The sequence below is a fragment of the Podarcis liolepis genome, assembly GCF_965112155.1.
Source record: "Podarcis liolepis genome assembly, chromosome: 1".
NCBI lineage: Eukaryota > Metazoa > Chordata > Lepidosauria > Squamata > Lacertidae > Podarcis > Podarcis liolepis.
Window position 1 is genome coordinate 44022699 of NC_139554.1, and position 17427 is coordinate 44040125.

Below are 17427 nucleotides of genomic sequence, written 5' to 3' on the forward strand. Positions count from 1 at the left end.
ATATTGGGAGTGTACCGAACTGGTAACATGGGGGAATGGAAAGTGAAGAATTAACAGTATCCTGCTAGCTAGGGATGATAAGAGTTGTAGCCCAAAAGCAACTGGAGACCCAAGTTTGGGAAACTCTGATCTAGAGAGAGCCCTTTTTATCCAGCAGATAAAGTATGTAAAATATACTTAACTGTCTGTCCTATAAGTTAAATTCCTTGCACAGAGGAAACATTTTCTCAGAAGCATTATATGGTTGTATCCACTTAGTACCCTTGTGCAAGGGGTTTTGAACAGATGCAGGCATCTGCTAATGGACAAAGGGAGGAAGGTTATACTTATTTCCTCCCTGCAGCCCCACAGAACAGTTGTTGGGGGGCATTAGGAGCTACAGTGGGAGGAGGAATTGGCAGGAAATCACCTCCACCCTTTTGTTATTGAACATCTGCTGGAGCACCATCACTAAGAGGACCAGCTGGATTCTGCCATAATCTTTATCTAGCTGCTCCCTTTGGCATTTTGTCTAGGTTATTTGGTGATAAAAGTGGATAAAGGGAATGGTGGAACAGTGAGGCTTTTCCATTTATGTCCATTTATGTTGGTTTATAGATTCGAGAAGAGGATAAGGACCCTGTCTATATATATTTTGAAAGCATGATGACTTGTGCTCGTGTTCGGATATATGATCGTAAAAAACAGGAGAAAAAGCAGCAACAGACGTGCCCTTGGAATTCTGAAAAACACATTGAAAAGGTAAAATGTTGTGCCCTCATATTTCCTTTATTAATGCACTCTGAGTAAAAAATAATGACATCAGACAAACACCTTCATTATACTGTTTTAGACACCTACAGAAAACCTTTTCTGTTTAAAGCCTAACCAGACCCATGATCTGTTCATAAATCTATAAATGTTTTACTGGGTTTATTATTTTAAAAGTTTTTAGATGCTTTGAATGTTTTAAATATGTGTAAATATTTTATCACAGATTTGGTTGTTGCCCTGAGCTCCTTGGGTAGGAAGGGCAATATAGAGAGTTAAGAAATAAATAAAAACTATGCTGTAGAACATGGGTAGGCAAACTAAGGCCCGGGGGCCAGATCTGGCCCAATCACCTTCTAAATCCAGCCCGCGGACACTCCAGGCATCAGTGTGTTTTTACATGAGTAGAATGTGTCCTTTTATTTAAAATGCTTCTCTGGGTTATTTGTGGGTCATTGGAATTCGTGTTTTTTTTCCCTTTCCCCCCACAATATAGTCTGGCCCCCCACAAGGTCTGAGGGACAGTGGACTGGCCCCCTGCTGAAAAAGTGTGCTGACCCCTGCTGTAGAACAATGAATAGAAGATAGGGTTTTCATTGCTATTGCAGAATGCTGAGAGAGGTTTAACATTTTTCTTCCCTCTGTTTTCCTGAGGAAGGTGCATTCACTTCCCTGCCCACAAAATGGCTGGTATTGAGACTAAAGGGAGATTACCCTCTGGAGCTATTATCAGCCACAAGGGGATGGGAGGGGTTGGGGTGGGTATTTTTAGAGTTTAGCTGTCAAGAAACATTATAACATTCTCTGCCCATACTCCCAGGCATCCATATATTGTAGTCATATGGCAAAAAATGGGGTCCAGCCATGCCTGGTATTCTGCTCTTTGTGAACTATTATATGATGAAAAACTTTGCACAACTGCCATATTTCTCATCATTTGTTTCCGGGGTTTGAACTCTGTATTTAAATATATATTATTATTGGAAATGTGATCCCCCCCGTCTTATCTTTTCCTCTTCTTTTAAATATTTTTCCCAGGAGCATGATCCTGAGCCCCAGCCACTTGATTTGGAAGATGATAAAGAGCCTGGAGGTAAAATTAAAAACATGAACTTTGTCCCCAGATTCCCAAATTCTGGAGTAGGTCTTTCAGAATAGGTGATGAGTGTGGGGCTCGTAGAGGGAGGTGACAATGAGATACATTAAGCCTTCCTTTTGGCCAGTTGACAATTGAACCTACCCCTGCTTTTTCAAATAAACAGGCATGGCAGCCTTGCAGTGGGATAACAGAGGGCTGGAAAGTGTTCCAGTAAGGGAACTGGGTGGTTAACCCACCTCCCTCAATTTATCCATAATGTTATAAGGGGATGACCACATTCCCATTAACCTAGGAAGAAGAGAAGCAGGGGAGAGCTGCTGCTGTCTTTGAACGTTTCCCCATGTGCTGTGTTAGGCTATCACATTCTTTTCTAATGTCATTGTTAGATTATGACCATAGATTTTTTTTTTCACAGCAGTGGAATGCTTACAATCAACTATGCTCAGGGTCTCTGCATGCTTATATAATTCATTTCCTGTACTTTAACACCTATTGGTGTTCCCAAAACAGCTTGTGAAACAAGCATTTGTGGTGGAGAGGTATACCTAAGTGAGTTCAGAAGAGTAGTTCAAGTTCCTATTGTTTGAGAAAGATGGGCTTAGTCGTTTGTTTTGCCTATGTTAAAATGCTACTGGTTGTGCCACATCTCAGGAGATTGACCCAAGCACTCTTGATTACTTACAGTTATACACACAGAGACATACAGAAACATCCTTCCCTCGCTGCCCCCCACATATCCTTGAACTGTGGTGATGTCTCTTGCTTGCCAAGATTGGAAAGATATATGTAGAAATCTGTGACTTGCATAGCCAAAATGTAGCCTAGTGTGCAAAGGTTTTGAGTCGCATCCATTGCTCAGCCCACTTTTGCCTCTGACATTGCTCAGGACTGGAATGTGGCCCCTGCAAGATACCATACAGAGGAATGTGGCCCCAGGACTGCAAAAGGTTCCCCAGCCCTTTGATACATTTTTGGCCATCCTACCTTTGAAACTGATAGTGTTGCAACTTGGTAAGAAATGATAATGTAACCACTGTACCTTTCTGGCAGATAGAAATATTTCATTGAGAACAAGGGGTGGAGAACAGGGCCCACTTCTTAGACATGGGGACTAATTAGGAATTATTAATTAGGAAATGTTGCCCAAGTCTTTAATTTGCTTGGTTTCCTCTGCTGCTGCAACACTACAGAAACCTGTTTCCATTTTTCCCCAGATAAAACCTGGTGGTTTTCCTGTAGTGCTGGGGATCCATCAACTTCATATGTACATCATACTACACGAGGTGGAACAACCAAACTAATTGAGATTGTTTCTGATTGCAACTGGGAGGAAGATCGCGATGAGATCTTGAACACCCTGTCACAGCATGTCAAGAGTAAGATGCCCAAGTCCCTTAAAGTAGGAAATTTTGTTATTGATCTAGAATCTGAAACCAAAACGTGGGATGAGAAGAACGCTCCTGTCTTTTCCTCCCGGGTGAAAATCTCCATGCTAGCCAGTCAAAACAAGGGTGAAAAGGCTCATATTTCTGTTTTGGAGGCTTCTGATAATAGATTGTCACCATGCAAAAAGACAGAAAAATTCACATTCTTAACAGCTGGCATGTTACGGGAGAGGAGGAAGAAAGGATTACCTTTTTATGCTGGACTTTCTCCTGCTGGAAAGCTGATTGCTTACACATGCAAATCTGATTTGAATTCCTCATCTTTGATTCAGGTGGGTTGCATTTCTTATGCTTTGATGATTTTTTAATGTGTTATTTTTAGGACACCAGCCAGTTTTTTTTCTTGTGTATCTTTTGCTCATTGAGTGGAGAAATACCGCTAGCAGGGCATAGGCCTTTCCTGTGGGGCCAGGAGGGCAGTCTCCCAATCTTATAACTAGAGGAGAAAGAGGAGGCTCTAAGCCCCAAAGCCCTGACTCCCTGGCCAGAAGGCAGCAACAGAACCCCAAGGCCAGCTGTCCAGAGTATCTTGTCATTCTGGCATATCCCCAGTGTGCAGTAAAAGGTTGGGTCCATGTTTGAGATAAGCACAGGTTTGAAAATATTTCAGTTCCAGTTGTAGGATGTTGGAGAGGGTGAAACTGAGATATGCCATGGAATTGCGCAGGATCCTCTGACAAATTCTTTCCTGCCCCAGTCTCTGGCAGCCCAGTGTTGCTCCTCGTGAAGCCTGCTGCTGCCCCAGTACCCAGAGCTAAGCCATCACTTGACTTGGCATTAAAGTCTCAACTGAGGCTTGAGGTTCATTTAGTTCCAGATAAACTACAAGCTGTAGACATAGTTTCTTTGCCTTACTGCTCATAGTTTATCTCTGGGAGGCAACCTATGAGCCCAGGTTCAGACATAATGCTAATTTAAACCGTGACATAGCTCTGAGGTGGATGAAAGCAACCACAATGTTTCCTGGGAGTACCCATATGCTCAGTGCTTTCTCACTTAGCCATGGTTTGGCTTAGCATTATGTGCAAACCGGACCACTGTCTGAATTAAACCAATTATTATCTCCAGTGATACCGGGTGATAACCACTGTTAGTCATATGCAGAGTAAACCCATTCAGATCAATGGACTTAAATTATGTAAGCCCATTGATTTTAGTGGATGTAATCTGAGTATGACTTGGTTAGATAACATTCATTGGCATTGGCCAGTAGTCCCCCTCAGTATAAAATAAATACCCTGTGGTATGTGATAAGTCAAATTACACTGGATCCTCCTGATCTACTGGATAGAGGAGTGGTCAGCTGGGAACCTTTTAGCCCACTCTCTCTGGAAATCTAGCACTTCAGGGTTTTGGAGACCAAGGCTACAATCCTGTTCCTACTTTATTGGGAGTAAGCTCTGTTGAACAGATTGCAAACTTGCGTAAAATTAGGTTGTCTTTGCTTGGACCAGGACTGGGAAAACCCAAGTTTAAATCTTCATCAGCCATTAAACTTACTGGGTGACCTTTTAAGACAGAATAAAATTTCAAACATATCTTGGCATTGGCAGTCAACTATCTAAATGAGGGTGGAGGAATAAGGAACTGAACTGGGCTAGAGCTCCTTGTGTGAGCCTAATTAGTGCTTTGGATCCCAGGCATTGTTAAAAAGAAAAGAAAAAAAGACAGGGTTATCAAGTGTTTGTATATTTATTTTTATTGCAGGTTAATGGTAAAAAATACCCTCAAGCCAAACTGCTTCTAGGACAGATGGGAGCATTGCATCCAGCCAATCGACTTGCTGCTTATATCACAGGCAGGCTGCGACCAACAATGCTTGACCTATCAACACTCAGTACTGCAATCTCCAAGGCAGAGTCCGATGCTAAGCTTGCTTCTTCTGAGCCACAGTCAGCTGAAGTGCCCACAACAGAAATTTCCAAAACACCATTTCCCAGTAACACTACATCCACTTCCACTGTAACATCACCAAATGCTCATGCCTCAACACAGAAGCAGATAGGTAACTTGAAACCTTATTTTCTGTATTATAAATTGTCTGAATTGTAAAGCATAAAAAGCATGGAATGTGAGAGTATAGTGTTAATATTTATTTATATACTGTAATATCCTTCATCAAAATGCTTTGAGACTTTTTTTTGCCACATGCAGCAACATTATACACATCATTAGGTGCAATATGTTGAAAATGAGGCAGTGTAACCAGTAAGTGTTAATTGGAAAAGTGAGGCCTTAGCATAAAACTAGGTTGAGTGCTGTTATAGTTTGCAGAATGGAAAGATGAAATCTGCTAATAGTTTTGACTTTGAAAACCTTTCTTTTCAGCTGCTCGGCCTTTACTACACAATGTGGCGTCTCAGTTGGTTATAAGCGCCGTTGGGGCACTACACCAGAAGGTCCCTGGAACTAGAATAAGCCAACCTCTGACGGGACCACAGAAATTTAATATCAAATCTATGCCACTCTCCCCTGGGGCAACTACAGTTACTCCTCCTGCTATTACTGTGTCATCACTTGCTGGAACTACTGCTAGCCCTGCACCCTGTAACAAAGCTCCCTGCTCTTCTGGCACCGCCAAAGCAAATGCTGTTGGAAAACCTGAAAACAGAACTGTGTCAGCCACAGCTACTAGGGCTCCTGTTAAAATAGCAAAATCACCTGTAATTGCTACGCCAGTTGCGACTGTAGCTTTGCCTGGAATAGGCCCATCAACCGTTGGTATTCCTGTTTCTGCAGCATCTCTATCTACAATCTTAACCACAACTGCATCTGTGACCTCGGTGCCCACACCAACTTCGCCAGTTAGCTGTATTGCTCCTGGACTCTCAGGAATTAACAAAAGTCCTTTATCGAATCAAAAAGCAGGTAAGGTACCCTTACTGGTGGGCCAGTTCTTGCTGGTCCACACACCTGTCACTTAGTCTGTCTGTTATGAGAGACAGAAGTGCTTGGTAGACTTTTTGAGTGAATAAAGCCTTGCCTTAAAATGCATTTCACTCATTTCAAATGAGAAAATACTTTGCATGAGTTTTCTCAGTGTTGATCAAAATTTCAATTTTTTCAGCTGCAAAAAATAATAATAAAAGGACCTCCAAGGGGGGCGGGGCGGAGATGATGGCAGTTTCTTTTCCAAACTTTTCCTTGTTTTTGTTCCCCTCCTCCTCCAGAACCTTCATATCTCTCCTTTGCTGTGTGCAGTGGTTCAGTACTTGTCCACCAAATAACTTATGCACAGCAAAGTTGATGCAAAAAGACTTCCTTGTGGGTAGAAAGTATGAGAATACGGTATCTGGTTTAGAAGGAAAAAGGACTTTAGTGTATTGGCATGAACGTTTGTGTGTGTGTGTGTGTGTGTGTGTAGAAATGCCTTGGGGGAAATTGGTAAGAACTGTTTGAAATGGGTTTGTATTCTTTCAAGCCCACTTTTGCTCTTGGGAAGTTGCTTCCAGTTGGGGAATTAAATGCTAGTTGCTAGAACAAACAGCAGAAGCTGTTGCTTTCATATTATTCTTGCAAGTTCCTCATAATGATCTGTCTGATACCTGCTGGAAGCAGAATGTAGGAACTGATGGAACTTTGGTCACATAGATTCTTCTTTGTTGTTGTATTTTTAAAAATGCTCTGCAAATCTTGCTGTATGAATGGGACTTTGTTAAGAACAGTGTTATTTCCTAATATGGCAGGTACTACAAGCCCTCCAGGATTGTCTCCTGGAGCAGAGAAACGCATGGGACCACAGCTGCTTTTGATTCCAGTACCTCAGAGTTCTCCTACATTGCGACCTCAGCAAAACACGCAAGTTGCTCAGGGGAAGAGAATGATTTTGCAGCCTCTAAGGAATCCTGCTGGTGTGAATCTCTACCGACACCCCAATGGGCAGATCATCCAGCTTGTTCCGCTGCACCAGTTCCAACCTGCAGGACCCCAGCCTAGTTTATCACCCGTAATGTTACGTAATCCAGGTACAGAATGCTGCAGATCTTATTTATTTTATTTTCTGAGAGAGAGAGCAGTTAAATACTGGGGGAGGGGAAGCATAGTTTCCTATAATTGTGCATCTATTTTTGTTCAGTGCCTAAATTTAGTTTTAAAATTTTATTGTAATTCATATGCTGCCTTTTAATATAAAATGCTTCCAGGCCAGATCTCAAATACAATATAAATATGCATCGCAGCGGCAATAGTTGTAAAATCAGAGCAGCATAAAATAAACGTCTTAGGAAAATTAAGTACTAGGGTTGAAGGCATCAGAGTAGGTGTCACGCAAGCCTCCCTCAGAAGAGTATTCTAATAACAGGGCCATCACCCACCACCAAGGGAGCTAGTTGCATCCAAGTCCACAGGGGGCAAGAGGAAGTCTTCCAATGACTTCTGTAGCCTGGTTTGTACATAATGTTGAACCATAGTTGAAACTAAACTTTGGGTATAACCCAATCGAAGACGTGCAGGTGCTCATAGCTAATGCATTTCTGGCTGCTCCGCTGCCAGGAAACAAGCCGGAGTTTATTACTTATTAAATTTATATCCCACCCTTCCTCCCCAAAGAGCATGGTCATATGTTTGAACCCAGGCTCATGGTTTGTTTTGAGAGAAACCGTGAGCAGTGAGCCAAAAACAAAACAAATGTTTCCCCCCCTTTCAAAACTATGCACAGTTTGCTTTCATCAAACAAAAATGAGTTATCAGAATTACTAATAGCATTTCTCAATTCATTACAGGATCTGTTGTAGAAATCCGGTTGCCAAGCCCTTCTAAGCTTCCTGAGGTATCTGTGTGTCAGTCCTCTGTGGTTTCATCAGTGATCCCAACCACCCTGGCTGCTTCGGTTCTGTCTGCAACTCCTCCTGTATTGTCTGTTTCTCCAACAACAACAAAGGCCATGTCTGTTTTGCCTGAGACGGCAACCACTGCAGCTGCGTCTATATTATCTGGAATCCAAACCATCCCTGCCCCTTTGATGTTATCTGTGCCCCCTACTGCTGGGGTTCCTTTGGGGTCGTCTGTTGCCCCTTCCATTATGCCTATGCCCCCTGCTGCTGAAACTCCTTCCATTTTGCCTGTGCCCACTGCTGCTGAGGACCCTCCTGCTTTGACCATGCCCCTTAGTACCATAGAAGCTTCTGTATTACCCAGAACCCCTACCACTGAGACCCCATTAATGTTACCTGTGCTCCCTACTGCTTCACCCATATCCTCTACCACTGAAGCTCCTTCAGGGTTATCCATGTCTCCTGCTTCAGCCGTGTCCTGTGCTGCTGAAGCTCCTTCTGCTTCAACCATGGCCCCACCTACAGACCAGTCGTCGCAGGCCATTGGATCTGGGCCCACACTTCCTATTTCAGCTGCTCAGACAGAACCAGTCATTTCTCCTGTCTTACAGGCTGGCACTTTGACTATGAGGATTTCTCCTCTGGGAGTTAGTCAGACAACTTCAGATTCTAAAATAACATGCGACCCCAGCAGCACACCAGATAGTGCAGATCATCTAATAGCTCTTCAGTCAGGCAGTTTTGCCTTGCTTCAGGTTCCAGGGCAGAAGAAAGTTCCAAATTCCATTTTGAAACAAGTTGAGGTAAATAGCACATCTCAGAAAGATGAGTTGAGTTCAATTAAGCCAGAAGGAAAGACAAGATGCTTACAAGAGGTGGAGGCTATGGGGTCAGAAGTCACAATGTCAGATTCCAGACAGGAAGAAAATAAGTTGCCAGAAAACCATTTAGAGCCCTGTTGTGAAAAGCTCACACATGACAAGAATGCTATAACCTCAGAGACAGCCGAGAAGGATGCAGAAATCTTAGAAAAATTGTCAAGTGATGATCCTATCCTTGAGCCTGAGATTGCATCATTGGACCGCTCCTACATCAGCCAGGAAATAAAGTCTGGGGGAAATAAAGCGATGGCTAATGTTAAACATCCTGAAGACACCCCAAATGAAGTTTCATGTAGTTCTGAGAGCGTTACTGAGAGTTGCAGTCAAACTGCAGTCCTTGCACATGATGCATTAAACGAGCAGAAAGTAGCACAACTAAAGAACTCAAATGAGGAAGAAGCGCACTCTGAGCAAACACAAAGCACAGCAACTGATTCAGAAGGAGTTGAACAGAAACAATTAGAAACAGATGAGGAAATGATTATTGAACCATCTCAGAAGCCTTGGGATGAGTGCAAGGTACAAACGAATTGTGCAGAAAAACTGGAGGAAAAAACTAAATCATATCTGAGTCCACAGGGAAATGAAGACCAGGAACTACTAGGGCAAAACATGAAGGAAAAGGGTCATTCTGTGGCAGCACAGAGGGATAGAGGCGAGGTCAGAAGGAAGCATAAGGTTACTAGTGCAAATGGCCAAAATACCACATTGGGAAGCAAATATGTAAATAATGCACTAGAATTTTCATATAAAAGAGATACTGGTGTTCAGAAAGATAACTTGACTGTCAAAGATGGCCTTGTTCAAATTAGCAAAAGTTGGAGCAAAACATCGAGGCCTTCAGATGCTTTGGAAAACAAAAATAAGAATGGTGCTGATGAGTTTGTAAAGAAATTTCCTAAATGTGAGAAACAACAGAATATACTGAAAACCAGCTATCACAGAAAGGATTCGCTGCCTGCCATTATTAATATTACCATGGATAATACAGAAAAAGATGAAAAAACAGATGATTCTGCAGATGAGATGGCCGACGAAGCATCTGGCTATCAAAGTGAAGATATAGTGAATGTAGAAACACTGGTGAGTACATCTTTAAATTGGAAGCACAAGTCGTAAAATTTTGTGCCTGCGTCCTATGATTTTGTACTATTCCTGATTAGTAGTTTGTGATCAGATGTATTTATTGGTTTTAAGGTAAGTAAAAGTTTGAAAGCCACAGACATTAAGTAGGTAAAAAGAAGTAAAAGGTAAGACATTAAGAACTGTGATGAGGACAGAGCAGGTAGTAGGGAAGGAAGAACAATGAAGAACTACAAGGCAGGGGTGGACTTAGGGTTATAAATCACTGCCTTATAAAGGAGGAAACTATTTAAATAGTGCAGAACTGTATTCTTGGCCAATTATACAAAAAATAATGAGTTGTTTTCCAAAGTGAGTAGTTTCAATAGAAGAGCTATTCTAAAAATATTATTATTACCGGTATTTACCTTTTAGTATGTTGCTGATCTTGGTATCCTCTAGTGCTAAGAAACTCCCCCCCCCCAAAAAAAAAAATATGTTCTGGGTTTTCACTTAGTCCTTCAGAATGGATTTAGAGAGGGCACAGGGCATGTGTGAGTGAAGGGGGAAATTATGTTGCACAGTCAGAAAGCCTTGTGCTAGTGGAACAAGTTAGTTGGGTACTGACATTGTTTCTAATCTTAAATTTCAAGTCTGGGCAAATTGACAATTTAAAAGAACTAACCTGCAAGAGTAGGTCATTCATCATTTGATGAATGAATGAGACCTCTGGCTTCTCAAGGTAATATCTAGGATGTAGATCATAAGATATACAGTATTGAGCTTCCATGTACATGATGTAACAAAATGTATTTATAATGTGTAACTATGTAAGTTACATAGTACCTGTAAAAAAAACTACTGACTTAAATCCATTTTCCTGCCCACCATTTTTCTATTACACCTTGAACATATGTGGGTTTTTAAATTGGTATCAAGATTCAGCATGCTTCTTCCCCCATTGCTAACTTTTCTTTGCTTCAGGATAACTTGTTTATTTTCTTATGATTTGTATGATTTGTATTTTTAATTTTTATTAACAGGTTTATTTAAAAAAAACTTGTGATTTAAAATGAAGTTGTTTTCTTTTCTCTGCCTGTTCCTTTTACAATATGGAACATTTCTGTTATATCTACAGAATGTAAATGCATTCCACAGTTACGTGAGAGTAGTAACAAAAGATTGTGCCTAACACTGCAAGGACAAACTATCATGTTTTCAGTTGTTACAATACAAAGTTTTAGATTAAACTGATTATTGTTTGCTTATATTTTTACGTTTATGAATTCTTCTATACTTCCTCAGTGATTCAATACTTGTTTTTATATCAATGTTATATCTGCTTTAGTGTTAAAAATACTTAATTTTACCAATGCAGTTGTTGCATAGAAAAATTGCTGTGGATTATATCATCACTTCTTAAAGATGTAGCTTTTTCTTACGTACTTATTTTTTAAAAAGAACTAGCATGTCTTGCTGTGAATTGTCTGTAAGTTGATCATTGTCTTTTAAATCTTGTTCCAGAGTGAAAGTGAATCTAACGGATCAGAGGAGAATGTGGACATTGAGACTGTGGAGGAACTTACAGAGCAAATTAACATTGCTCGGCTGAAAGCTACAGCTGCCCATGTCATACTATCCAAACAATTGTAAGCAGTTAAAATAATAATAATTGTAATATTTTTACCATCAATTATGTAGTTCTAGATCATTAAAAATGTAATGATCCCACTTGACCTAGGCGCTAATGAGACCTCTTTGTAGGAAGAGGCTTGGGGCCCCATTCAGCACCCCACTGCCACAGAAGACATGGTGGATCAGGGAACAAGATTGTTTCCTTGAGGCCAAGGTAGTTGACCTGGAGACCTTCAGAGACATTATAGCTGCACCACACTGCCATGGAGAATGAGGGTTTTGGGTGCCATTCTGAAGGGGGGAAAAGATGATCCTTCGTAGGGACCCAGGACAAGCAGTTAGTCCTTTGTGACAAAGAATTGCTCCTCTGAGGGACAGGGGCATCCATGTGTCTTAAGATAAACCAGACTGGAAACCCGCACAACCAAAATGACATCCATTTTTGTCTTGCAGGAACTCTGTGCATGACCATTCTAGTCAGAAGATTGCCAAGACTCCCAAGGTAGATTCATGTCTGTTTACTTGTTTTTCTTCTTCTCTGTAATACATGTTGCCAAAGATGCACCAGTTTATTTTTTTAGTGTCTCTAAGGGTGGAGCAAGATGTGCCGCTGTTTAGTACCTAATATGCAAATCTTGTATCATGCCCCGCTCCACCTCCATAATATTTAGTAAGACTTACCAGTGTTTCTCCTCCAGTGAGATGGAGTATGAATGTCGAAAAGCAGGGGAAAACAGGAGAGCTCTGTATGGGGGTGCCATTGCTAACAGCATCTAGTTCTGCTCTCAAGCTATAGGTGGCCAGCTTGGCTATGAGATACCCAGAACAAGAAAATGAAGGTTCCAAGGGTCTGCATTGCTATGTGCTTCTCCATTGCACTCATTGCTGTTTCCTGGGTCAGTAGAGAAGAGAGGAAAAGGGGGGGGGGAATCCAAGTGCAAGAAATTCAATATTTAAAAACGTACAGTCATACCTCGGGTTACAGCTGCTTCAGGTTGCGTTTTTTCGGGTTGTGGACCGCCAAAACCCGGAAATTCCGGAACGGGTTACTTCCGGGTTTTGGTGGTCACGCATGTGCAGAAGTGCTAAATCACACTTTGCACATGCTTAGAAGCGCCAAATTGCAACCTGCGCATGTGCAGACGCAGGTTGCAAACACTGCGGGTTGTGAACGTGCATCCCGCACGGATCACGTTCACAACCCGAGCGTCCACTGTATTTCGTTTCTAACACCTAGAGATTTTTCCTTTATTTTGGGTTTTTCTGCCTGCTGGTGTTTCTGTTCCAGTTTTAATAGTTTTAGTGAATCATTGGCTCAGGTGGGTTGCTCATACTCTTCCATTGTTATATACTTTGGACTTTACTTGTGATCACCACCGCTGAGGGCATTCCTCGCACATGTTGTTGTGCCTAGGTTTGGTAACACTCATTGTTTTAATTGAGAATCAGTAGCTTTTGCTGTGCTTCATTCATGGCTCACTCATTTCCCATGCAGCATCTCCAGAGTCAGATACCTCCTTAAGCTCCACCTTTTAAAAGTTCCGTTCAGTTTTGTTGAAATGCTGGACCAGGACTTAAAGTTATACATGTACGAGTCACTGTTTGGGCTGCATGTCTATATGTTTTGAACTGTTCCCAAGAGGAGCTGTCTTTTTGCTTTTCAGCCACAACCTGAATTGCCAAACAAAAAACCAAAGAATGAGGAAGAAACCTTTTCGAATTACCGCGAAACACACACAGCAAATGAACGTCGCCGTCGTAAGGAAATGAGGAGACTCTTTGAAAAACTTAAGGCTACTTTAGGATTGCAGATGGTCCCCAAGGTTTCCAAATGTTTCATCCTGAAACAGGTTGGTATTTTATAGCTTGGAGGGAGGCAGCAGGACAATGTTGCATGTTGACAGAAAAAGAGATGGACATTTCTGCAGTTACTATTCATCAACTTACTATCATGGCAATCACCTGACTAAAGAATCTTTGATTGATTAATTGATTTGTTAGTGGTATAAATAAGCATAAATTGGATTTTTGAGCAAGAACAGTCATTCCAAAGAGAAAATGCTTTGTTTGAATTTTTAATGCTTATATCAGTGTTTCCCAAACGTTTTTGGGCAACGGCACACCTGTTTACTGAAAAAAAATCTCGCGGCACACCACCATTAAAGCCCCGCCCCGTGACGTCAGCGCGCAGCGTCACGCCGGGAGGGACGCACAAAAGTGAAAGTTTTTTCCCTCCCCCTTGCTGGGGAACCTCCAAGCTTTGGGGGTGGGAGGAGGCAGCAGAGCGAGGGACTGAGGGACGGCGGCAACTGAGGCGGCGGCGGCTGTTGTGGTGGTGGCGGCGATAGCGGGCGGAGGAGGGGGCGGCGGCGGGGCTTGAGGAGCCGTCGCCGGGAGTTGCTGCTGCTGCTGCCCGGACATGCCGGCCTCCTCCTCCTCCGCTGTCTCGCGCTCCTCCCTTTTGCACGCGCTGCCCCGCCGCTCGGCACCACCACCGCGGAGCCGCCCCCGGCTCGACGCGGATCCTCGCCGCCGCCTCAGTTGCCACCGTCCCTCAGTCCCTCGCTTGGAATTCAGCTCGGAATTCAGCCTGAGGAAAACCCCAAGTCCCCACATTTCTAGTTTCCCGTGCCCTTTAAAGGGCGATACGAGCCCCACGGCAGGCAGGCAGGCAGAGCTGGGAAGGGGGTTTCCAGGGGACACGGCAGCTCCTCGAAAGGCTTCTCTCAGCTGCGCTCAATCCGCCTCGGAGAGGATTTCCCCTCCGGTCCCATGCGTTCGTTTGGGGCATCGCTCCGGCTGCTCCCTCTCCCGCCGCGCAGGAGCGATGCCTCTCTCTGGCTCTCCCTCCGCGCAGGCTGAGGGAGGGAGGGAGGGGCGCGTGTGACCCGTCTCTGCTGGGAGACCAAACCCAGCGAGGCAGAGTCGCGCGGAGGCGCCCAGGCAGCGCTGCCGGCTGCGAGGAGGAGCGCCAGGCAGCAGCAGGAGGCGCGGCCTCTCCTCGCCGCCGCCGCCCCGCCTCTCGCCGCCCGACTCACCCGCCTCCCTCCAGGCATCTCGCGGCACACGAGGCAACGTCTCACGGCACACTCGTGTGCCGCGGAACACCGGTTGGGAAACACTGGCTTATATGTCTCATGGAAGGAACTATATTAAAAAAAGGCATCCCATCCTCTGTGTGAGAGAAGGGAGTGGTCCCTTTTCTAAGAGGGCAGTTCACAGGGATATTTAAGAATTGCTTGTCAAGCTAATTATTACTTTTCAAAAGATCTTCCCAATTAAGTAGAGACACATTTTTAATTTATGAAAAGGTTTTAATTGATTAATCAAATGGATTAATCAACTGAGCATTTCATCTCTGCATTACATACTGGAAACTCAAAAGACATGTGAATAGCAATTGAAAACCTCTTAAGTGCCTATTTTGTGTCTCATCAATTCTTTTTCATAGCACCTTTGGTAAAAACAAAAGCAAAACAACTGCAGTTTATCATTCACACTCTGTTTTTGCCTGGTATTTGGCTTGCTTTCTTTGTAGAGTGCTGCTTTTTCCTCTAAAACGCTCTCAGGAGATCTATCTTCAGAATGTAGCAGAAACAGTTTGCAGTTTTTTTGTTTAACTTTTCACAAATCTCTCTTCCACATAAGTAGGAAGAAAGAGAAGCTGCCTTTATTTACTTTTAGGTATATTCTACTGGAATCTAAAAGTGGGTCCTTGGTCCTTTTTCAGGCCTTGGAAGAGATACAGGGGCTAACAGATCAAGCAGACAAACTCTTGGGTCAGAAAAACTTGTTGATGCGGAAGCAGGACACCTTGATTCGCAAAGTATCTGCCCTTTCAGGTGAGTTGACATTAAAGAGAAAGCCGTAAAACCTGAAGAGAGCCTCTGGGATATGGGGATCCTGGGATTGTTCCAAGAGCTACTATTTCAAATACATGAAAGGTACTAAGTTGCTGAAGTTTTTTACTCCATGGAAATTAAACCCCAAGAGCTGTAAAGTTGTCTAGGTTTGTCAAGTAATGTTGTGTAAGTTTTGTGCTATGAAACACTGCATGTTTAATTTTGGGAAGTATGCTAGATATGAGGGAGAACTTGACTACTCCTTTCCTCTGTAGGCAAGACACAGGAAGTAGTCTTGAAGAAGCTAGAATACATTTATGCAAAACAGAAAGCGGTAGAAGCACAAAAGAAGCAGCAGCAAGCAGAACCTATGGATGTGGTTGAAACTCTGGAGACTGCTAAGCCCTCAGTGGAAAACAGCCCCTCTTCTCTCTTTAAAGAGATGAAACCAGCAGCCTTGTCCAGCAAGCATACAAAACCATTGATACTTTCCAGGAAAGGAAGCTGTGCCACAGGTAAGCTAAGTGAACATTGATTAGTTGAATATCACACAAATGGGAATCTAAGCAAAAGGGTATTCTTGGAAGCATTGTATCTGCAAGTCTCACATAGCCTGCTATATTATGCATAGTCCAAGTTTTTTTTTAATTAAAACAAAAGTAAGGAGACTTACCAATAGAAAACATGTGATTCTCACATACCTCTAGTATATAGTTCAGCCTGTGTAAGACAGTACTTTGTTACAGCCATCTTATTTTAATATTTTCTGCTAAATTAATTTGTTTTCACATTTACTGCTTAAAACTTGCTGTGTGTTGTTAATTTTATTTGTATTGGTAACAGTGGGTTACATTTTTGAATGCCATGAGGTTGATTGGTGAAGTAAATATTGATATATATAACGCTGCTTCACTTTTTACACTCTTATCTTCACACATCTTTCTTTTGACTTCCTTGTAGGGGACATACCCATGACATTAACAAATGCTAGCCTATTAATGACAGCGAATGGCCAGGTGCTTGCATTCAAGAGTCCCTTGGTGCCAGGACAGGTTGCTGCCTTCCCTTCCACACTCCTGCAAACTGAACTCAAATCAGAGGCTGACAGCAGTAATGGGACAGGACAGCCAGGTAAGGGTGCCTAAATGACTGAAAAATTAAAGCTGGGTACGTGACTATTTCTGAATGGAACTTTTAAAAGCAAGCATACTTCATAAAAAGTAAAAAATATTTCTCTTATGTTGTCTCTTCCAATTTCCAGTCTTGATATTTTAAAAAATGTAATATTTATTTCTGTATCTATTCCTTAGAGAAGTAGATAATTGAATTTTGCTGAAGGAATATCAAGGAGATATTGATATACAAATAGTACAAGGAATCTTGTGGATAGTACCTGTTACTAGATGAGATGAAACAAAATGTTCATCTGAAACCATGTGTTTACCATAATAGCTACTCTGCTTAATATTTTTTTCCTTGATAGTACGAGTGAAAGTTAACTCACTGTTTCTCGCTTAATATAAGGTATTGCTTCTGTGATGATTCAGTTGCCAGGCTCAGCAGTACCAGTGGAAGTGAAAGGTATCCTTCCGAACTCCACAGTTCCCATTACCTTGTCTGCTGTAACCAGTAACTCACTCACCCCAGTTGCAGAAACAGCTCCAGAGCTCACTTCAGGTATACTTGCATTAGTTTCTTACTAAATTTCTGGCACTGAAAAAATGAATTCTAACTGCAATAACTTACCGGCTTCCTCTTTCTCCCTATTGTATTTAATTGATTTATAAAAATATTTATATACTACCCTCTTTCAAAAGATCAGGGCAGTGTACAGCAACATAAAAAACCTTTAAAAGAAGCATAGAATGGTCACAAAAATGACTGGCTACTCAAGAGAAATGTGAACAACTACATAAGCCTGTCAGGATGTAATAAATATTA

At 42.3% G+C, this 17427-nt stretch overlaps 1 protein-coding gene across 4 annotated transcripts in view; it reads left to right on the top strand.

Annotated features, from left to right (window-relative positions):
- The window catches only part of LOC310707544 (MAX gene-associated protein-like), a 40823-nt gene that overhangs the window by 18572 nt on the left and 4824 nt on the right, over positions 1–17427 (top strand). For all 4 annotated transcript variants that reach the window (XM_083504679.1, XM_083504678.1, XM_083504676.1 and 1 more), the window contains exons 11-24: positions 598–741; positions 1789–1843; positions 3064–3566; positions 5002–5299; positions 5623–6162; positions 6981–7259; positions 8016–10030; positions 11534–11658; positions 12098–12146; positions 13309–13494; positions 15375–15486; positions 15762–16001; positions 16447–16617; positions 17011–17163. In XM_083504679.1, coding sequence (XP_083360805.1) covers positions 598–741; positions 1789–1843; positions 3064–3566; positions 5002–5299; positions 5623–6162; positions 6981–7259; positions 8016–10030; positions 11534–11658; positions 12098–12146; positions 13309–13494; positions 15375–15486; positions 15762–16001; positions 16447–16617; positions 17011–17163 — 4870 coding nt within the window. The remainder of the gene's footprint in view (positions 1–597; positions 742–1788; positions 1844–3063; positions 3567–5001; positions 5300–5622; positions 6163–6980; positions 7260–8015; positions 10031–11533; positions 11659–12097; positions 12147–13308; positions 13495–15374; positions 15487–15761; positions 16002–16446; positions 16618–17010; positions 17164–17427) is intronic.